At 37.6% G+C, this 20,484-nt stretch overlaps 1 protein-coding gene and 1 long non-coding RNA gene across 2 annotated transcripts in view; both read left to right on the top strand.

Moving 5' to 3' along the window:
* LOC134674413 (uncharacterized) overlaps positions 1-20,484 on the top strand; it is a 50,432-nt gene that overhangs the window by 4,512 nt on the left and 25,436 nt on the right. The gene's annotated exons all lie outside the window — the stretch shown is intronic.
* LOC134674399 (calcium release-activated calcium channel protein 1-like) overlaps positions 2,604-20,484 on the top strand; it is a 43,317-nt gene continuing 25,436 nt past the window's right edge. Inside the window, exon 1 of the mRNA XM_063532469.1 lies at positions 2,604-2,728. Coding sequence (XP_063388539.1) covers positions 2,681-2,728 — 48 coding nt within the window. The 5' untranslated portion in view covers positions 2,604-2,680. The remainder of the gene's footprint in view (positions 2,729-20,484) is intronic.

Genomic DNA, 20,484 nt, shown 5'->3' with positions numbered 1-20,484 from the left:
ATACACATTGCTTTATCTGCAGAGACGTGAGTGTTTTATTTCCACGCCAACTCCTTACCGCCATTAACACGCCGTATTCCACTGCACAGGCCCCGATCTTTACTACAAGCGGTACAACCACTTAAGACTGTAAGTCTGTACCTACATAGATTACAGCAATGCACATAGAAAATGTGCTAAATGCGGAGCAACGGCTGTTGAAGCAGCCAGAGTGAAATTTATACAGCTTTAGTGGGTTCAGAAGGAACCGAGTCTTAACGCATCTGGAAAGCGTATTAATTAACCGTGAAGAAATGTATGAATGAATACAAGTTACAAATCTGTGTAAAATGCCGTGTGTAAAGTGTAGTGTATCTGTGGGTAAAGTGTAACAGGTAGGCATGCCTAATGTTATTTTATTTGTATAATACTGAAAACTTTGTGAATGCGCTTTATTAATGTCTATTTTTATTAAGTTGTCAGGGTTTAATTTTCAGTGTATATTTCTATATGTAAAACATAATACAATGTTATAAACATAAATATGCCTTTTATTTAAATCAATAGATAATACCACAAACAAGGGGTAATATTTGCATCTTTCATATATTTCGTGATATGAAGATAACAAATATGTTTATCAACATAATTACTATATACCTATAATACCAATACCCACCAGGCTAAACCGGTTGTCAACTTTAGTTCCATTGGTACACATCGAGGGCGCCAGTAGTATAAACGTATAAACGGTTGGGGACATTTTTTTGTATGGAGTTACCGTTCTTCTCCTAGTGAGTATTATATTCTTTGATCGCCGATAACCAAGCAAGACAATAAGTAAAAAATAAGCGAATCGATAGGTTATAATTTTTATGTTGCTGAATATTTATATGTATCGGTAACCATTATACAACAAATATTCGATTAACCTATTACCTACTATATTGTCACTTGATTGTCACTATTACACAGTTTTGGAACGTGGCGCTATTTTAAAAATATATTTCAAATTCAATGATGTGAGAGATGCGAGCATGCGAGTGATTTAGGTAAACATATTATAAACAATACTGTCGATGATGGTAATTGAATTAGATATGTAACTGTACCTACTTCTTCGAATGTGTGGTACCTAAACTAAATACCTACATAGCAAATCATTTATCTAAAAAGAGTCGACAACGCGCATGTGTATCAGTAATCACTAAAGTTAGACTTCAGCCACAGGCTTTGGGGCTTTGCCTTAGGCGTGAATTCTACACACAGAAGGTGACAGCAGGTGCGCTGGTGGCCTAGCGGTAAGAGCGTGCGACTTGCAATCCGGAGGTGGCGGGTTCAAACCCCGGCTCGTACCAATGAGTTTTTCGGAACTTATGTACGAAATATCATTTGATATTTACTAGTCGCTTTTCGGTGAAGGAAAACATCGTGAGGAAACCGGACTAATCCCAATAAGGCCTAGTTTCCCCTCTGGGTTGGAAGGTCAGATGGCAGTCGCTTTCGTAAAAACTAGTGCCTACGTCAAATCATGGGATTTAGTTGTCAAGCGGACCCCAGGCTCCTATGTGAGCCGTGGCAAAATGCCGGGATAACGCGAGGAAGAAGAAGGTGACAGCAGGTTTTCAATGTTATATTTCTTTTTCAGGTTTCACGATTCCGAGACATTGAAGCGATGATGCGGCGGTAGCGTTTTGTAAAACACTCAAAATGCTGGACGTATCAGATACTGTAAGTAATCATAATCAAACGGCATTGGCTAGGGGCACATATTACCTACTTGTTTCATTGCAAAATATGCAAGTACTCCTTATATTGTCTACAATACAATCCATAAAATCCATCTAACTATACTTAGGTACTCCTTAGATCATCATCTTCTTAGCGTTGTCCCGGCATTTTGCCACGGCTCAGAGGCTCCCAGCCTGGGGTCCGCTTGGCACCTTATGCCAAGAATTGGCGTAAGCACTAGTTTTTACAAAAGCGACTGCCATCTGACCATCCAACCCAGAGGGGAAACTAGGTATTGTTGGGATTAGTCCGGTTTCCTCACGATGTTTTCCTTCACCGAAAAGCGACTTGGTAAATATCAAATTATATTCCGTACATACTTAAGTTCCGAATAACTCATCGTGTGGTCCCTACGCAATGGGTCAAAGTGTTCCACGGGGCAAGGGCCCCCGAAAACAATAATAAGAAAAACAACATCGTGTGACAGGGACTTAACATTTTATAACAAAATGTGGGAGCCCCATAATCCCACACTAAGGTGTTATTTTAATGCCAATACGATGACTCACAACTTGTTTATCCTCTAGCCGCCCATACGTCAAACCTTGCCAAGCAAAATGAAATTTTATTTTGTCAACACAAAGTTCAAATTAGAATGGAACAGGAGACCTTTTTATAGGTCTCTGGGCGGCTAGAAGTTATGACGCTTCATTTGGGAAGCACCCAAAGAAGATATCAATCTATTTATTCTATTCCCGACATTCGAATTAGGCCTTGTTCGCGACTTCATGAGTTGGATATCAGCCAAGCTAGACTGTTTACTTGTACATTTAATCAAATTATCACACATGTTTGTTTAACATCTAAACCACATGAAACAAACAGCTTTATCAGTAGACAATTCTAGTTGGAAACTGTGGAAAGGCGCGAGACGAATGAGTGTTTTTGATTCACTGTGTCTAAAGTCGTTATGTCGAACGCGAGGAAGAAGATAAGTCGGCGACAGTTGTTGTGCAAGGTTAGTGAACTAATTTATGCGTGAAATAAAGCCCACTTTTGAGGGATATTCGGGCCTTATTTAAAAATAAATATCGTTCCCTACAGTACCATTTTCGACACAACAATCTATTTAATCATCGAACCTGCTTACGAAATTTCACGAGAGGCGGTGGAGAAATTGCGGCTTGTAGAGGAAACCTTAGCTAACGCTCGGTCAATGAGTGAAACTCTGATATAGTCTGTTTGAAATCAATCAACAAAACCTTCATCCACCTTTTGAAAACATTACTGTTTTGTATAAAATACCATAATTTCTAGTAAGTAAGTCGTAATATTTCTAGCTCTTACGTCTATAATTAGTTTGAAACATAAATTACCGCGGCGCGGCACTTAGTTTTCTAATTACCATAATTAGGTAATATGTATATTATGCAACACATTTATTTAAGGTACCGGTGAGTGATCTTGTTCATTTCAAGTTTTTCTGCTGCAGTATGTAGTATACCGGGTGTGGCCTGTAACATGAGAAAATAATTAAAACATAGATTGTACTTACTCCTCAAACGGTGACACTTTAGTTCAACAACTTTTAAAAATTATGAAATATTTAGATTCCCTATTTTTCATACAAAATAAATATTATCTTCAATGGACGCCATCGCCACGTCATATCATTGTGATTGACGTTGCTTGTCAAGCCTTAAACATAACAAAATTCGCAATACATTGCGTCTTTGAATAACCTTTAAAGTGTATTAAAAATCAAAGTACAAGTTATTTTAAAAAGTCGCTGAACAAATGTTGATCAGTATGAGGAGTACAGCCTACAATTAAATTTTTTGCTCATATTACAGGCCACACCCGGTATACTACAACTACTACAAGTGACAGATAACGAATCCGAAAACCCCTAAAAACTAGTAAAAACGAATTAACGGGGCTATAACCGCGAAAATCGGAGTTCGCAAATCGCGGGCATCTTTCTCTGTTACTCTAATTACGCCTTCATTGGAGTAAAAGAGAAAGATCCCCGCAATGTGCGGTTTTCGGTTTTCCCGGTAGACTCCCAGATTCTCGCATTTGAATCCAGAGGGCCTACCGCGAACCACGTTCGACGTGTTGCCTCTCTGTCGTACTTGTAAATTCGTACGAAAGTGCGAGAGGGAGGCAACACATCGAACGTGGTTCGCAGTAGGCCCTCAGTTATAGCCTACCCTATTTTTTGAACAATAAGTAATAAATTACCTTCAATTTCTCTAACAAAGCGGCATATATTATTTCCGTCATCTCCTTAATTCATATTAAAACCACTAGCTCAGTCTAAGTGGAGCGTTCATACAGTAAACATTTCGCGAGGTTTTTTAACGTTCACGTATGCATGGTATGTGTGAATAGTGATAACGTAGTTTGCTCGACTTCTGTTATTTGGTGTCTAGTGTTATTGTGGCTTGGACGGAAGAGGAACTATTACGGTCTAGTTAAGAGGTTAGATAATTTGTATAATTGTTAATACCCAACAGTCTCAAAAGAATCCACATACAGGCAGGATCAACGGTAAGCTATGTTTATAATTATAAACTTTAATTATTAGGTATGTTACACGTCGGAAATCTATGTAGCATTAATGGGAGCGAATTTAAAATTAGAGATACATATCGGTTTTAAGATCCTAATAAACTCTCAACGCAACTTTATCTTTTAAGTCGTCATACTAATCACACTTCTAGAATTCTAGACATATAAAAATTATAAACTCTCGTAAGATGATTTAATTTTAACTGTTATTGGCATACGATTCCTTTAATTCTTTTCCCTTTGCACTAAAACAGTGCGCGGTAACCGATGTGCAATTATATTAGAATACGTTACCGACAAATAACTACACAGTCTACACACGCTTAAAACTAATTAATTTCGCAAGGAGTCGCTAATTGCTACTTTTTCCATTGATTGTTAGGTTTCTTTTTCACGATTATGGTGGTCCTTAGGTGCCTTGAGGTACCGCAGAGGAAAGGCAGCCTAAAAGCAGTACATTTTTATCTACCAATTGGTTAGATACTTTATTAATCAATCAATCAATTCTTTGTGTTTGAATATTTTTACATTCTAAATTAAATGAAATTATCTGGGTAATATTTTACTTTTCAATCTTAAGGATCATTGCGTTGGTCCCTCCACACACTTCGCATTAATTAACCATGTGATATAATAAGCTAGAAAATGCAGGAAGTAGGACATATTTAAAAGTGCATTGCATACTTTGCTTTGTACATTTTATAACAATTTATTTGTATTTACATTTTCGCTACTTTCTGCAGGTCTTATCGTAGGAATTGTACCGTGTTTAATACCTAGCGGTGCTTGTAAATACTAACGTAACGTAGGTATGTTTATTTAAAATCGTAAAACGCAGTTGTTACCTGGAAAATGGTTAAACACAAACAACAGTTTGAACGTGTAGTAAGTAAATAAGTTGGTGTACATATAATAAATAGACCTTATACCTTTGTGAAGGTTTTAAGGCCCGAAGGTTACACAATTTTTGCTACCAAAAAAATCTCCACACCAATATTCATCATTCATAATCATCACTTAAAAGTCAATTTTACCTGCGAGGAAACTACTCAAAATTTGCATCTTTCGTCATTTCAAAATTAGTTTGTCATTATTGTGGATTGTGGATAACGTGTTCGAAACATCGGGACGATATAGTCCATTTACATAGTTTTATTTCTTAAAAATACTTCTAAGAAGTACCCGTACAATAAAGAACTTTATTAATATAAATTTAAATTACTAAAAGACATAAACAGGAATATAAAACGAAAACTAACTACAATTAAAATAACTAAAAATACCTATCAAAATTTGGTGCCTTCGGGAGGGTGCCCAACACGCAGGCAACGTTCCCGCAACAGCAATGGCAATTCTCTGCGCGAGAAAGCTGCCCGCGAGGGGGTCGCCCGTTGCCTCCCTCAGCCTTTTCCCGAGCGCCTTGAGGAGCATCTGTGACGAAAATACTTCTGGTATTTTCCTAGAGTACCTAACTAAGTAGACGGTAACAAAAAACACACTCGTATGAGATCAATTATTACACTTAGCATTTCTAGTCTAATTGCCAATGCGTATTTTTAACCACGTAACTATATCGGTAAGAGTCTGTATTATAATAGACATGCAGAATGAATATTAAGTGTAAATTAACACTAATTAAGAGTGCTATTACGTTTCGGGGTTGAGCGAGTTTAGGTATTTTACGCGCTGCGGCAGGCCGTGCGAGCTCAGTATTCCGATCCCTTCTACCACACTCCCACTACAATGATGGATTAAACATTCTTGATCCTTCGCGAAGCATATTGAAATCAACCATAACAACACTAACTGTACTTAACTTATAAAGTCCTAAAACTGTTATTTGGTAAGTACGAAAATACTAAATGCAGTGCAAATGTACATAGGGGCTGTTCATAAATTACGTCATCTATTTTTGACCCCCTCATCCCTCAAATCATCCAAAAATCATGCTTCGGATGACTCTGTTTCCTCCTACGTCATGCTACCATCATCCGATGTCCAGACCCCCTCCCCCCCTCCTCCCATTTGAAACGACGTACTTTATGAATAGCCCCATACTCGTACTTATGAACGTATATTACTCGAAAGAAATTATAGGTACTCGCTTATTTACAAGAAACAAGTTACAAGAAACTGAAGATACACAGGGTCTGATGATGGAGCTGGAAGGTGGCCACGGGTACCAGTCTATCATGTAACTAAACCACTTCGTGTTTGGGCTCGTTTGATTCGTCTCAACAAGATCTTTGACACTGAAGATACACAGGGTCTGATGATGGAGCTGGAAGGTGGCCACGGGTACCAGTCTCTCATGTAACTAAACAATTTCGTGTTTGGGCTCGTTTGATTCGTCTCAACAAGATCTTTGACACAAGACAGTACTCAGGGTCTGATGATGGAGCTGGAAGGTGGTCACCATTACCAATCAACCATACAACTAAACCACATCGTGTTTAGGCTCGTTTTATTCATCTCAACAAGATCTTTGACACTATATAGGTGATACTCAGAGTCTGATGATGGAGCTGGAAGTTGGTCACCGGTACCAATCAACCATGCAACTAAACCACTTCATGTTTAGGCTCGTTTGACTAGTCTCAACAAGATCTTTGACACTAGGTGATACTCAGAGTCTGATGATGGAGCCGGAAGGTGGTCACCGGTACCAATCAACCATGCAACTAAACCACTTCATGTTTAGGCTCGTTTGATTAGTCTCAACAAGATCTTTGACACTAGGTGATACTCAGAGTCTGATGATGGAGCTGGAAGGTGGTCCCGGTACCAATCAACCATGCAACTAAACCACTTCGTGTTTAGGCTCGTTTGATTCGTCTCAACAAGATCTTTGACACTAGGTGATAAACCAAACACGAAGCCCAAACACGAAGTGGTTCAGTTATGTGATAGACTGGTACCCGTCGCCACCTTCGAGCTCCATCATCAGACCCTGAGTAGTATCTTGTGTCAAAGATCTTGTTGCGACGAATCAAACGAGCCCAAACACGAAGTGGTTCAGTTACATGGTAGACTGGTACCCGTGGCCACAGTCCAGCTCCATCATCAGACCCTGAGTACTAACTTGTGTCCAAGGTCTTGTTGAGACGAATCAAACGAGCCCAAACATGAAGTGGTTCAGTTACATGATAGCAGTGTTGGCAAAAAATCAATTCGAATTGACGATTGAGAATTGACCGATCAATTCGAATTGACGATTGACGAAACTAATTCTAAATCTACTGATTGAAGATTGACGATTACTAATCGTTAATTCGAATTGATCGGTCCTAATGTCCTTTTTATTTAGGCCATTTTTGTGAAACTGACCAAATGCGTTCAAAAGCGGTGTCTGAGTTTACCAAAGGTTCCGAAACATGTTTCCGACGGCTATATGAAGGATGTCCTTTTTGGAACATTTTCGGGACTTTCCTTGAAATTAACCGATAGCGTTCAAAATCGATATCTGAGGTGCCCAAAGGTTTCGAAACTTGTTTCCGAGGGAAATATTGAGAGATGTCCTTTTTTGGGACATTTCTAGAAATTATTTATAGATTGCGTTTAAAATCGATATCTGAGGTAAACAGAGGTTTCTAAACATTTTTTCAACTGCAATATTGAAAGGTGTCCTGTTTTGGGACATTTTAGTGACATTCTTTGAAAGTGACTGATTGCATTCAAAATCGATATCTGAGGTGCAAAATATGGTTTCAACGGCAATATTTAGATTCTACACTTTAGCCGCGTACTTACTTTACTACCTGCATTACGCCACCCTGCTGAAAAGAGGTCATTTTTCGGTATTGCCGTCAGAAACATGTTTCGAAACTTTTGGGCACCTCAGATATCGATTTTGAACGCAATCGGTTAATTGGACGAAATGTCCAGAAAAAAAAGGAAACTCCGTCTTTATTGCCGTCGGAAACATGTTACGGAAGCTTTGGAAATCTCAGATATCATTTTAAAGTGCCAACGATCAATTTAAAAAAATGTCCCGAAATGGAAGGGACATCCTTCAATACTGACGTCAGAAAAATTTTTCGGGACCTATGGTCGACATCGATTACGAATATGAACGTAATTGGCCAATTTCGAAAAATGTCCCTAAAAGGGACATCAGTCAATACTGACATCAGGAACACGTTTTCGAACCTCTGGGAACCTCAGATATCGACTTTAAGTCCAGTAAGTAAGTCCCTAAAAAGGACACCTTTGAAAACTAATCTTAGGGAAGGGAAAGGGACCCTTTCTTATCTTAGGGAAGGGGAAGGGGTTAATCTAGATTGAGAATTGATTTAATCCGAATTGAGGATTGATGCGTTAATTCCAATTGATTCAATCGGATTGACTCGTCAATCAGAATTAAATCAATTCGAATTGATCAATTCGGATTGGTCAATTCGGATTGACGCGTCAATTCGATTGATCAATCCGGATTGATTTAGTTCAGATTGATGCCAACACTGCATGATAGACAGGTACCCGTCGCCACCTTCGAGCTCCATCATCAGATCCTGAGTACTATCTTGTGTCAAAGATCTTGTTGAGATGAATAAAACGTGCCTAAACACGAAGTGGTTCAGTTACATGATAGACTGGTACCCGTGGCCACCTTTCAGCTCCATAATCAAACCTTGTGTATCTTCAGTGTCAAAGATCTTGTTGAGACTAATCATGGACTAGTTGCATGGTTGATTAGTACCGGTGACCACATTCCGGCTCCATCATCACACCCTGAGTACTATCTTGTGTCAAAGATCTTGTTGAGACGAATAAAACGAGCCTAAACACGAAGTGGTTTAGTTGCATGGTTGATTGGTACTGGTGACCACCTTCCGGCTCCATCATCAGACCCTGAGTACTATCTTAAGTCAAAGATCTTGTTGAGCCGAATCAAACGAGCCCAAACACGAAGTGGTTTAGTTGCATGGTTGATTGGTACCGGTGACCACCTTTCGGCTCCATCATCAGACCCTGAGTACTATTTTGTGTCAAAGATCTTGTTAAGACGAATAAAACGAGCCTAAACACGAAGTGGTTTAGTTGCATGGTTGATTGGTACCGGTGACCACCTTCCGGCTCCATCATCAGACCCTGAGTACTATCTTGTGTCAAAGATCTTGTTGAGACGAATCAAACGAGCCCAAACACGAAATGGTTTAGTTGCATGGTTGATTAGTACCGGTGACCACCTTCCGGCTCCATCATTTGACCCTGAGTACTATTTTGTGTCAAAGATCTTGTTAAGACGAATAAAACGAGCCTAAACACGAAGTGGTTTAGTTGCATGGTTGATTGGTACCGGTGACCACCTTCCGGCTCCATCATCAGACCCTGAGTACTATCTTGTGTCAAAGATCTTGTTGAGACGAATCAAACGAGCCCAAACACGAAGTGGTTTAGTTGCATGGTTGACTGGTACTGGTGACCACCTTCCGGCTCCATCATCAGACCCTGAGTACTATCTTAAGTCAAAGATCTTGTTGAGCCGAATCAAACGTGCCCAAACACGAAGTGGTTTAGTTACATGGTTGATTGGTACCGGTGACCACCTTCCGGCTCCATCATCAGACCCTGAGTACTATCTTGAGTCAAATAAATACATATAGAATGTCAGGTCGTTTCAAATATTTTTAATCCTGTCCGGTAGTTTATTAAATTGTACCATTATAAATTATAATACTATAAAAACAGTGCTAGGATCAAAGTCTCTCGTTGCGGTTTACACGCACACAGTATAGCGTTTTACACGGCGCCCGCCGCACACGACGATAAAAAACCTCGTCGTCGCCGTTGAAAATGTGCGGAGCCGACCGACACACGTCCTGCCTGTACAAGCTCTGCCGCGGCACTGAGCTGGCGAGCGCGCGTCATCGGTAATATAGAGTAGTTTTCAAAAAATTGCCAAAAAATTATAGTAGAATTTCATAAACACTAATGTATACCAACAGTATAAGAAAACGTTGCAGATTGCTTGAGTATGAAAATGACTTCGATATTAATTAGATTTTCGTAGAAATTGACACTTGTTTCGGAGAGAAAATTGAGTTCGTTTTACTTTGATTTTCTCTTTATCAAAGGTATGTAGGAAAAATATCGTTTGATATGCCTAAAGTACAGGGTATTAGTAATACAAAATAGCCAGGTTTAGCAGAGTAAACTTCTCAACATTTCCAAATAAGAGCTTGCCGTTCAGTGCTTGACGCGGTTTTTCGGAAACGACCATCAGAAAAAAATTCATTACTAATTTAATAAGTCCTTTTTCTAATATTTACAACGATATTTAAAAAGATAAGAAGATTTTTTTACTGGAACAAGTACTCATTGTTTTTAATAATGAGCACAAAGTCCTGAATTTCGTCGACTAGTATCATCAATTTTGCATTATTTCGACTTTTCTTGTAAGAGCGCTCTTAACACTAACCCTGAAAATTCACATCACCTTGATTTATAAATAGTTAATTTACCACTCTTGTAATACGTTCTGTAACTGAAATCAGACGGTATATACAGGATGATTCAGGAGACGTAAGCAGGACTAACACTGCGCATTTCGTAAATTATAAGCAACTGTTTCCTATCAGTATTAGTGAGGATAACGTTAATTTTCTAGTCGTGGTGAAAAAAAAAGTTATTAATTTATTTACGACATGGATGGTCACCCTAACATTAGAATACTAAACTATCGATATTCTGTGTCAAATTGAATGTCATCACTGTCATCACGGTCTGGTTACTTTTGAAAACTCGTATCTCACTCAGGTTTGACATTTTATTTTCTTCGTAAAAGAGGTTTTATGTTTATTAATTAGGTCTTGTAGGGTGACCATGATTGTAGGGAATTAAATTTGTCCTCACCAAAAAGTAAAAAAATAGGAAAAAGTGTAGTTGTTTCACCTAAATACGACGGTGATCGATCAATTATCAGTTACTGAGTGTGCAGGATTAGTCCTGCTCACGTCTCATGAATCACCCTGTATACAGTGTATATTGTATACTGATCTTATAGGTATACCTACGCGCTTCACATAATATCTTACTTAATTATGAATTCTAAATCGTAAGGGTACCTACAAACAAGGCGTCTCCATTTGGTTATATCCTCCAAGGACTACCTACACTAATTAGAAAGCATCTAGAAAAATCGTTTTTAAGATCCTAGTTAGGATATATGCCAGTTAGGACGACTGAATTAAGTAAAGTGTGTAAGTGTTTAATAAATAACAATTTCTTAAACGTTAACGGCTTTGGCAATAAATTAGAATACAAAAATTTTTAATTGGGTTAAACAATAATCAGAACAATGTTAGGTATAATGTCGTTTTATTTTTGGTCTGTATTTTACAGCCTTCTTAGGGTCCGTTCGGTTACGAGTTTCGTGTAATGTAGGATATATCATTACATATTATATATTATATATCACTACATTCATTAAGTACATACATACCAATTGAAGTAATTTTGTTTGTTTGTCTTTGCGTCTAATTAAATAATTATTGTTGTGAACAATCGTCCTATTACGCAATTATGACATAAAAATGTCACCAGTCTTCCGTAAGTTGCCATTGTCACTCTTATTTACTCGTAATCTACTTACTTAGACGTAGAAATCCTTCCACATGCTGTAACTTAGGTATATTTTTTTTAGAAATGTACTACAAATAATTCGTATCAATTATATGTTTAATTAATCTAGTGCAATTATTTCAATTTAACCCAACCTGAAAAGTTAAGTTAAAATTTTTGAAGAAATCAATTAAATAACACAAAAAAAAAATTTACACACATTGGTGACACAACATGCATTTAAATAGGTCTGGAAATAGTAGGTAGGTATAATAGGTACATTATTACGATATAAGTGGGAAAAGTAGTCGCAACGAATGGCGATAAATTGCAAGACGACCGAAGGGAGTGTTTTAAATTGACACGAGTTGCGACCTACCTTTTCGCACGTGTATTGTACAACGTAAAACGTTGTAGTACACATGGCCCTTCAATTTTTTGACATAGGCACGTATTCTCTTTAATCCCGCCTTAGGGCAGTAAAGTAGCACTATATGTACTGTAAAATGACTTTCAAAGCTTTTAAGTAACAAAAAAGATAATTTAGAAAACAAAAAAACCCGACTGCAAAAAGCTATCTTTAGAATATAATAAAAAAACTGAAAAGAAAAAAACAAGTTCAGTAGTCGAGAACATTGAATCAGTTTCATGATTAACATTTCGTATGTCAATTTGGACCTTGGAGTTTAAAAATAATGTCCAAATCGCTTGTGACGGATCCGGAACGAGGCATACAAATCGTTATGACACAGATAAAACAAACTATACATTCTTATACGAAACAGCAACTTCAACAGTCGGGACCCATTAAAAGTCTAGGCTGCGGCACTAATGTTGACAATAATGGGTCCCGACTGTTAAAGTTGCTGTTTCGTATAAGAATGTATAGTTTGTTTTATCTGTGCCATAACGATTTGTATGCCTCGTTCCGGATCCGTCACAAGCGATTTGGACTTTATTTTTAAACTCCAAGGTCCAAATTGACATACGAAATGTTAATCATGAAACTGATTCAATGTTCTCGACTACTGAACTTGTTTTTTTCTTTTCAGTTTTTTTATTATATTGTAAAGATAGCTTTTTGCAGTCGGGTTTTTTTATTTTCTAAATTATCTTTTTTTATTTAACACTTTTTAGTTAGTATTATCTTAGGTACCTATTCTAATCAAATTTAATGATAAGGGAAACGTAAAAAATATAATTTAATAAATAGGTACTTACATAACGATATGACACCACTTGACATATAGTATGTCAAGTGTCAACTTTTTATACTTGCATACATACATCTTCTTCTATCTATCTATATATCTATATACATATAAATAAGCTGAAGACGGTCGAAAGTCTGTACATCTATATCCTATATACATATAATAAAGCTGAAGACGGTCGAAAGTCTGTACATGGAAGATATTTGAAATAAAGTTGGCTGGGGATACTTAGAATCGATAACAGAACACGTTCCAAAAGTTTTTAGAATTTTTGTCTGTTTGTCTGTTTATTTGAACGCGCATCACGTGAAAACGGCTGAACGGATTTTGATGAAAACTTTACTAATCTGTCGAGAAAATTCCCGGCCAGGTTATAGGCTATAAAAATTCAACCCCTAAAAGGGGGGGTAGCCACAAAAATCGATTGACTTAAGTTTGCCCCTGAATCTTATGGCGCTAGTTAGGAAGGAGGGGCAAACTTTTTTCAAATATGTGCTACCACTATTGAGTACCCTGGTAAACTAACAGATGGCGCTGAATTTAATACGTTGTGACATGAATAAGCCACCGAGGAAAAATTTTGCCAAATTAACTCTATGTTTAGAAGAGGGGTTACGGATATCAACAAAAATAATTGAATAAATATGTTGATTTAATAAATTAATAATACAACAAAATTAAACGACAGTAAATTAATTGCTCCTCATTGCACAGTGCCATCTTTTGGGGAACTGAGGAAAAATTAAGTAATCAAGAAAACTAAAAATGAGTTTTACGTAGTGGTAAAATAAACACATATCAACACGCTCTGCCTTAATTACACTTGGGCGTGGATCCAAATCCAAGCTTTCTTCTTTCGCAGCTGGGCCTTCTGCCTTGCTCAGACTTCACATTCACTTAACTTGGTCAATTCCAAGCTCTGCTTTCTTGCATCTTTTCTATATGAAAACAACCTCGAGACCCTTAAATATCGAGCCCCATGCGAAGCTAGGCTGATAGAAAACTGTCCCATCCCTTCTCTGTATGAAGTCCTGGATTCGCGCCTGGTTGGGACTAAAAGTAAAAATGTACAACTGTCTATCAAATTGCGTTTTATATATATATCGAAAAATTTTCAATTACATTATAACATATAATAAAGGTGACATTCGGGTGGCGACTGCAGCAGCTTTACTCTGTTGTAACGTTACTGCTGCAGCACTGTCAATTTTCGTGATAAAATTATGTGACTGATTTCCATTCTCAGCTGTAATGCGGCAATGAACGTCACTCAAATTACCAAAAAAATTCAATGTAATCTCGATGACCCTAGGGAGAGGGGGCACCATGGTCTAGAAATGCTTAGGGCATCAAATATCTTAATCTGGCACTGGTCGTTTGCGGAGTGAAACGATTTGGGACTCGCATTTTATACGCATTACCATGCCTTCCCGAAAAAAATCGAATCATTCGCGAAAGTCTCGCAACGCATTGAGGTTACAATGGGCACGTGATCTTCCTCAGGAAGATCCTGAAGAAGACCACGGTGAGTGGGTGGCGCTCTAGCCAGGCAGGCCGCTTCGCTTTCGCTCGCGCGCGTATACCTTACTGTATCCTCCGATATAGGTACATCTACTACTCTGTAGTTTAAATCACGTGTAAAATTTGAATAAGGGCGAAAAAAACTATTGATTTTGGAGTGTAGTTTTTTCAGTGGTACCTAATTGTAAAATATTTTATCTGGACTACAGTCCTCTAGCATATCCATCTGTCAACTTTACTTCAAGTTCCGCTTTCAGGGGAGAGGGAGAGAAATTAGGCTTAGAAATAAGTCGCTTACTGACACAGACCGAATTCCACGCGGGCGGAGCTGCGGGCACAGCTAGTACTTATACTTAAATAAATACGTACGTACATATAGGCTTCATTATAATATTTTTATTTATATTATAGGATAGTCAGTAGTCACATAGTCACATTGGCCTCCTGTGCGTCGCGCAGTGCAGTATTAATACTGAACAGAATTACTATAACTTTATAACGTTATAGATTTTAAATGGTCACTCTAAATGAAAAACTGTAAAAGAAACCTATAACTGATTTTTAAATACCTATTCAGTGATACCCCACTCGACATATTTCGTTAACTTTTTTTTTTTCAATTTTGGTTCTGGCGTCTGGTTGTCGCCATATTGAATTTTGATTACTGTCATGTCTTTAGTGACACACGCATGACACGCAAGAGTAAGACGGTTCGATTGACGTAAGAATTATCAAAATCGGTTCACGCGTTTGGTCTCTGGAGTGCCACATAGGAACAAACATACATACATACATACATACATACATACATACATACATACATATATAGGCTGATAAACACATTACCCTCCTTTGCGTCGCGCAGTCGGGTAAAAATAAAAAGAGTAGGTACACATATTTTAATACGTTAGCTAGGCGACTAGGCGATAAAGACAATTTTCAAGTTTTTCAATATAATAAACAATACTATAAATGCCAGCAATTTAACTAGTTACGTACCCATTTACAAGTAGGTAATGATTAACATTTGACTGTTATCACCTATTTTTCCTGTAAATCCGAAGGAATAAATGAAGTAATCATAATAGAATTTATTTTTATTATTGAACGGAAAGCGGACAACAATACGGGGACACTTCAACACATCTTCAACGATCTATTGTTCAGAGATTTGTGGTTTACTTGTTCTTATAATAAGCTACCTAAGTACCGGTTAACCTTTGTGGTCATCTAGGACTACGAAGTTATTATTGAATAGGTACTTTTTTTTCTAAGAAGTTGTTGTTCGATGGGTTCGATATATTCTTGTTCTTGTCGTGACTGTCGTGGCTTATTAATCCATATGGACATGGCCAACGGGTCCGAGTAAAGTCGTTTTCCGTTTTACGAAATATAAATATTTGACACACAAACACATTTTTGAAAAAAAAATGTCTACTTAATTTGAGCTTAGCAACTCCTTATCCTCAGGAATGCGTCATAAAATTTAAAATCTGTCTGCTCGAGCCGATTAGATCCACACCTGCCAACGGGCCCGATCAAGAGTAATTATTAGATTATTACCTACTTCACCAAATGTCAAGCGGACCCCAGGCTCCCATGAGCCGTGGCAAAAATGCCGGGATAACGCCAGGGAGAAGAAGAAGAGATTTCACCAAATGTCAGCACATCGATATTTTATTTAAATAAATGTAAAAAAATAGTCCAAATGCAAAAATGCATGTTCTGTTTGATTGAACATTTTTGGCAATTACGTGAGCTGAACTTTGACGAAAGTTTTTGTTGCTAGACTTTTGCACCTTGAAATTTATTTAGTAGCATGCGGTTTGCGAATTGCGAGACAAAAAATTGTTAGGTAAGTATTATACAATTAACAGACGTGGACTTTGACCTTAGTTTTTATTGCTAGACCTTGCATATATGCGTTTTATGCACACCAGAAATCGTTAACAGGCCCGAACTTTGACCATAGTTTTTGTTGCCGAATAGATTTGGACTTTGGTAATAACATCGGGTATTCCTGATGACGTATCGATGCTGCTAGCAAAGCTAGCTAATCTCAAAGTACGATTTGTTTATAACGGCTAAAGCGCGCCGTAGCCGCAATCTCGCGGCAGTCGCCATTTTCCTTCCGTAGCGCGAGCTTGTGCCGAAATGTCAGATCTTCCGCGAAAAGCGCGGGAAAGCGTAATTGTCTTTGGTGTTCTGTGGTGTGTGAATGAAAAGTGAATATAATAAACAATTTTTTGTGAGAATTATAAACTGGAAAAGGTGGTGATCACGAAATGAATTTGGTGTGTATTTTTTTTTTATCGGATTACACTTAGTTTTTTAAGTAAGTAAATATCAAATCGATGGAATATAAATGATATAAAATTATAGTATACTTACATAAAAAATTTTTTTACGCAATTGCTTGCAAATTTTTTTACTGTTATTTTTAGGTCATGTAGGGTAATTGTGTCAGATACCGTCCAATTATAGGAGATGCCTACTTTGAAATGCAAAAAAATAAATATTTAAGTAGTCTTACTTAAATGTGCTATATTTGTTTGTATTGCTCATATTGTCTATTTTAGGTTAATATTACGTGACCTTAAATAATATTTACGGTTTATTTTATAAAAAATATATTTTGAAAAAGTAGGGTTATTTCAGTTTCCGTCCGCCTGTGAGCTACTTTTCGTCCACATATGAGTCAGTTTTCGTCCACTGTATGAAAAAGTACTGTAGGGTGCATTATTGCATTGAAAATCAATTATACCTATCTTTATTTTTTTGTTTTTATGTTATATAGATAATTCTTAGTTAGTTACTAGCTTCTGCCCGCGACTTCGACCGTGTAGAATGGTTATTTTCGTGATAAATATTTATATATATTTCCTTCCTCAGTAGACCGACAAACAGTGTTACATTCGCATTTATAATATATAATATCAATATAATAAGGATTCATTTATTTTTAAGCTATGTACGTTACTAGTACTGGCTTAGTTTTGTTGTATATAGCTAGGGTCATTGCGTTAGTTTTCATCAACTTATCGGAGCTGCCAGAGTAGCTGGACAATAAAATTTATCATGAAATACCCACTTAAATATATGATAGTTATTTGTTTTCTTGTGTTAATTTATGTATAGGAAAAACTAATGCAGATGCATTATTAAGATAAACACCAGTTATAATTATAATACCTACCCACTTTTATTTTATTAATAACAGATATTTAACTTGTTTTTCTTAAATTACTAACAATCTAATACAATCTATTTATCAACTTTAGATAATATTATTTATATTATACAGTGAAACCTGGTTAAGTGGGACCTGGATAAGTGAGAAACCTCTATAGCTGGGACTCATGGTGCGGTCCCGACACTTTAGCACTGAATTACCTCTGTTACTGAGAAAAAACGAACCTCTATTTGTTGTCGTGATTTTATAGTCACATTGACCTCTATAATTGAGACAGAGAGTGTATTTTACCTCTTTTACTGAGACTATATTTATAAGATTACATTTTCCTAATTGTTTTTTAGAATTTTATAGGGAATTGACTTCTGTATCTGAGATAACGTCAATCTATGACCTCTCTTACTTGGACTTCATTAACAATTTCCGTATTCTTACTAACTCTTAGTCTATCCATAAATTCCGCATTTGCCTAATTGTGTCTAAACAACTTCAAGTTTGATTTAGTTAGTTAATTTATGTAAGTAGTTAAAACTATCGAAACGAAAGCTGAAATTTTGACAAGTAACACGAAAAAAAATTTCATTTATTATTTATTAAATTTCTAATACGCAATGAAGTCCGTATCAAATTTAATTTAATTTTCAACTATCTATCCTTTGGAGAATCATTCAAAATAAATTCAAAGAAATATTTCAACAGACTTAAAAAATATTTAGGGACAAGGATTATTTTACCTTATTTATTTTTAAAGATAATTACTAAATACCTTATTAACCACCTCTATAACTGAAATATACTCTATTCTCACCTCTATTAATGGAACCCTCTGTAAATGAGACATAAATTTATTTGTACCTGGCTAACTGGGAGCCTGTGTAAGTGGAAAACCTCTTTAAGTGAGACAAATTTGCTCGTCCCTTGAGATTTCACTTATCCAGGTTTCACTGTATTATTATTTGAGAAATTCAGAGTCTGAATATACATGGTCATTCAATAATTTATTTTTTTGTAGGAAAAGATCTCTATGTATGGTCATAGTCGTGAGGGAGTTCATTCTGAATTAATTAATTGCCCATAGAGATTTAGGCACTGAAATTCTTTAGAAAAACAGCTCGTGTCGTGTATGATGGTGCCTTATAAAGAATCTATGATAAATAATATGTAAAATATTAGGCCAAGCGCGCACCACGACTTTTTGTCGCGCGATAATTTAGTCGCAGAAATGTAACGTATGTCATATAAACGGCAGTGCGCGCATATGCGACAAAAAAATCGCAGCGATTTTAAAATTGTGATTTGTCACATTTTTCCGCGACTGCTCGCGACGCGATTGTCACAAAGTGAATTGCAGCATACGGAGTTGTATGGCCCCGCGCGCACTGCGATAATAAAATCGCACCCGGACCTCAGTCGGCATTTCGCTCTCCAAGAGTCAACATATCGGAACCTGCTTCTCCAATGGAGTCACAAGATGAGACGCTAGATGTTGACCGTTTAATTATAGAAATAGAAGGAGATCACCTTTGTGGTATAAATACTCAAAGTCATACAGCGATTGCATATTGTTTCACGACAAGCGACTGGTACGAAATCCATGTCGAGAATGAACAAATCGTCGACTTTTCATCGCAGTGCGCGCAGTGAATTTTCTGCGATAAATTACAGCGTGATTGTAAAGCCTCCTCCACATTCGTGCGCGAATCGCGGCGCGAAGCCGCGAACGCGAGTACGAGAACGCGCATAGTCTGTAGGGGGCTTAAAATCGTGTCGCAAAAATTAAACTCGTGGTACGCGCTTGGCCTTACAGACGCCCGGACCGCGACTTTGCGGTCCGGCGCATGTTCGATCGTGTGTAAGGTGATCCGCCGTATGTATGTCCATTAAAGCCGTGTAACAGACAACCGCACCCATGAGTGAGAGCGAGAAAGAGATGGCTTTTAAGGACGCAGTTTTATAAAGCCACACATTCACACTCCTACCGTCCTACAAACGGCTAAACGGTAGGACGGCTCGTAGTCTGCAACCCCCATACACAATCCTACCCAACGAGGCGGCCTACGAGGCGGCCTACAAGGTAGGAGTGTGAATGCGGGGCTTAAGTGAGAGCGAAAAACAGATACTTATTAAACCAGCATCCACACGGCCTGGTACAGCTATCAGTTCATGCTGTAGGATATAGAGCGAGGTAGGGAGACAATTATATGTCTCGTTCTTGCAGGACTATTTTGTAACATCGTGTAAATACTGCTTAATAATCATAGACATTTCAATTATTTTAAAGCCCGCTCCACACTCGTGCGCGAGTTGCGGTGCGGAGCCACGAATGCGAGTGTGGAGTCGATTTCGCAGATCTGTGATCTCGACTCCACGCTTGCGTTCGCGGCTTCGCGCCGCGATTCGCGCACGAGTGTGGAGCGGGCTTAAGGTTAACTGGTTTGCGAAACAAGCGGTATCCAGACGGGATGAAATGAAATTGGCGTCAATCTCCAATTTAATCACCAATTTTAGATTTATGGTAATATTAGAGCCCTCTAAATTGAAAAAATACCCCAGAACGAAAATACTGGCGTCACAAATTATATAGTATTCTTGCATCTCATTTTATCGATAATATCGGGCATTATCGGCGGTTGAATTCGGCGAGCCAAATTGTCGTTTGCGTCCGCACGTCCTGATTCGATCGGGCAATTTAATCAGATTGGCAAAAAA

This window comes from Cydia fagiglandana, chromosome 20 (genome assembly GCF_963556715.1).
Source record: "Cydia fagiglandana chromosome 20, ilCydFagi1.1, whole genome shotgun sequence".
Lineage (NCBI taxonomy): Eukaryota > Metazoa > Arthropoda > Insecta > Lepidoptera > Tortricidae > Cydia > Cydia fagiglandana.
This window is presented reverse-complemented; position numbering and strand designations above follow the sequence as displayed.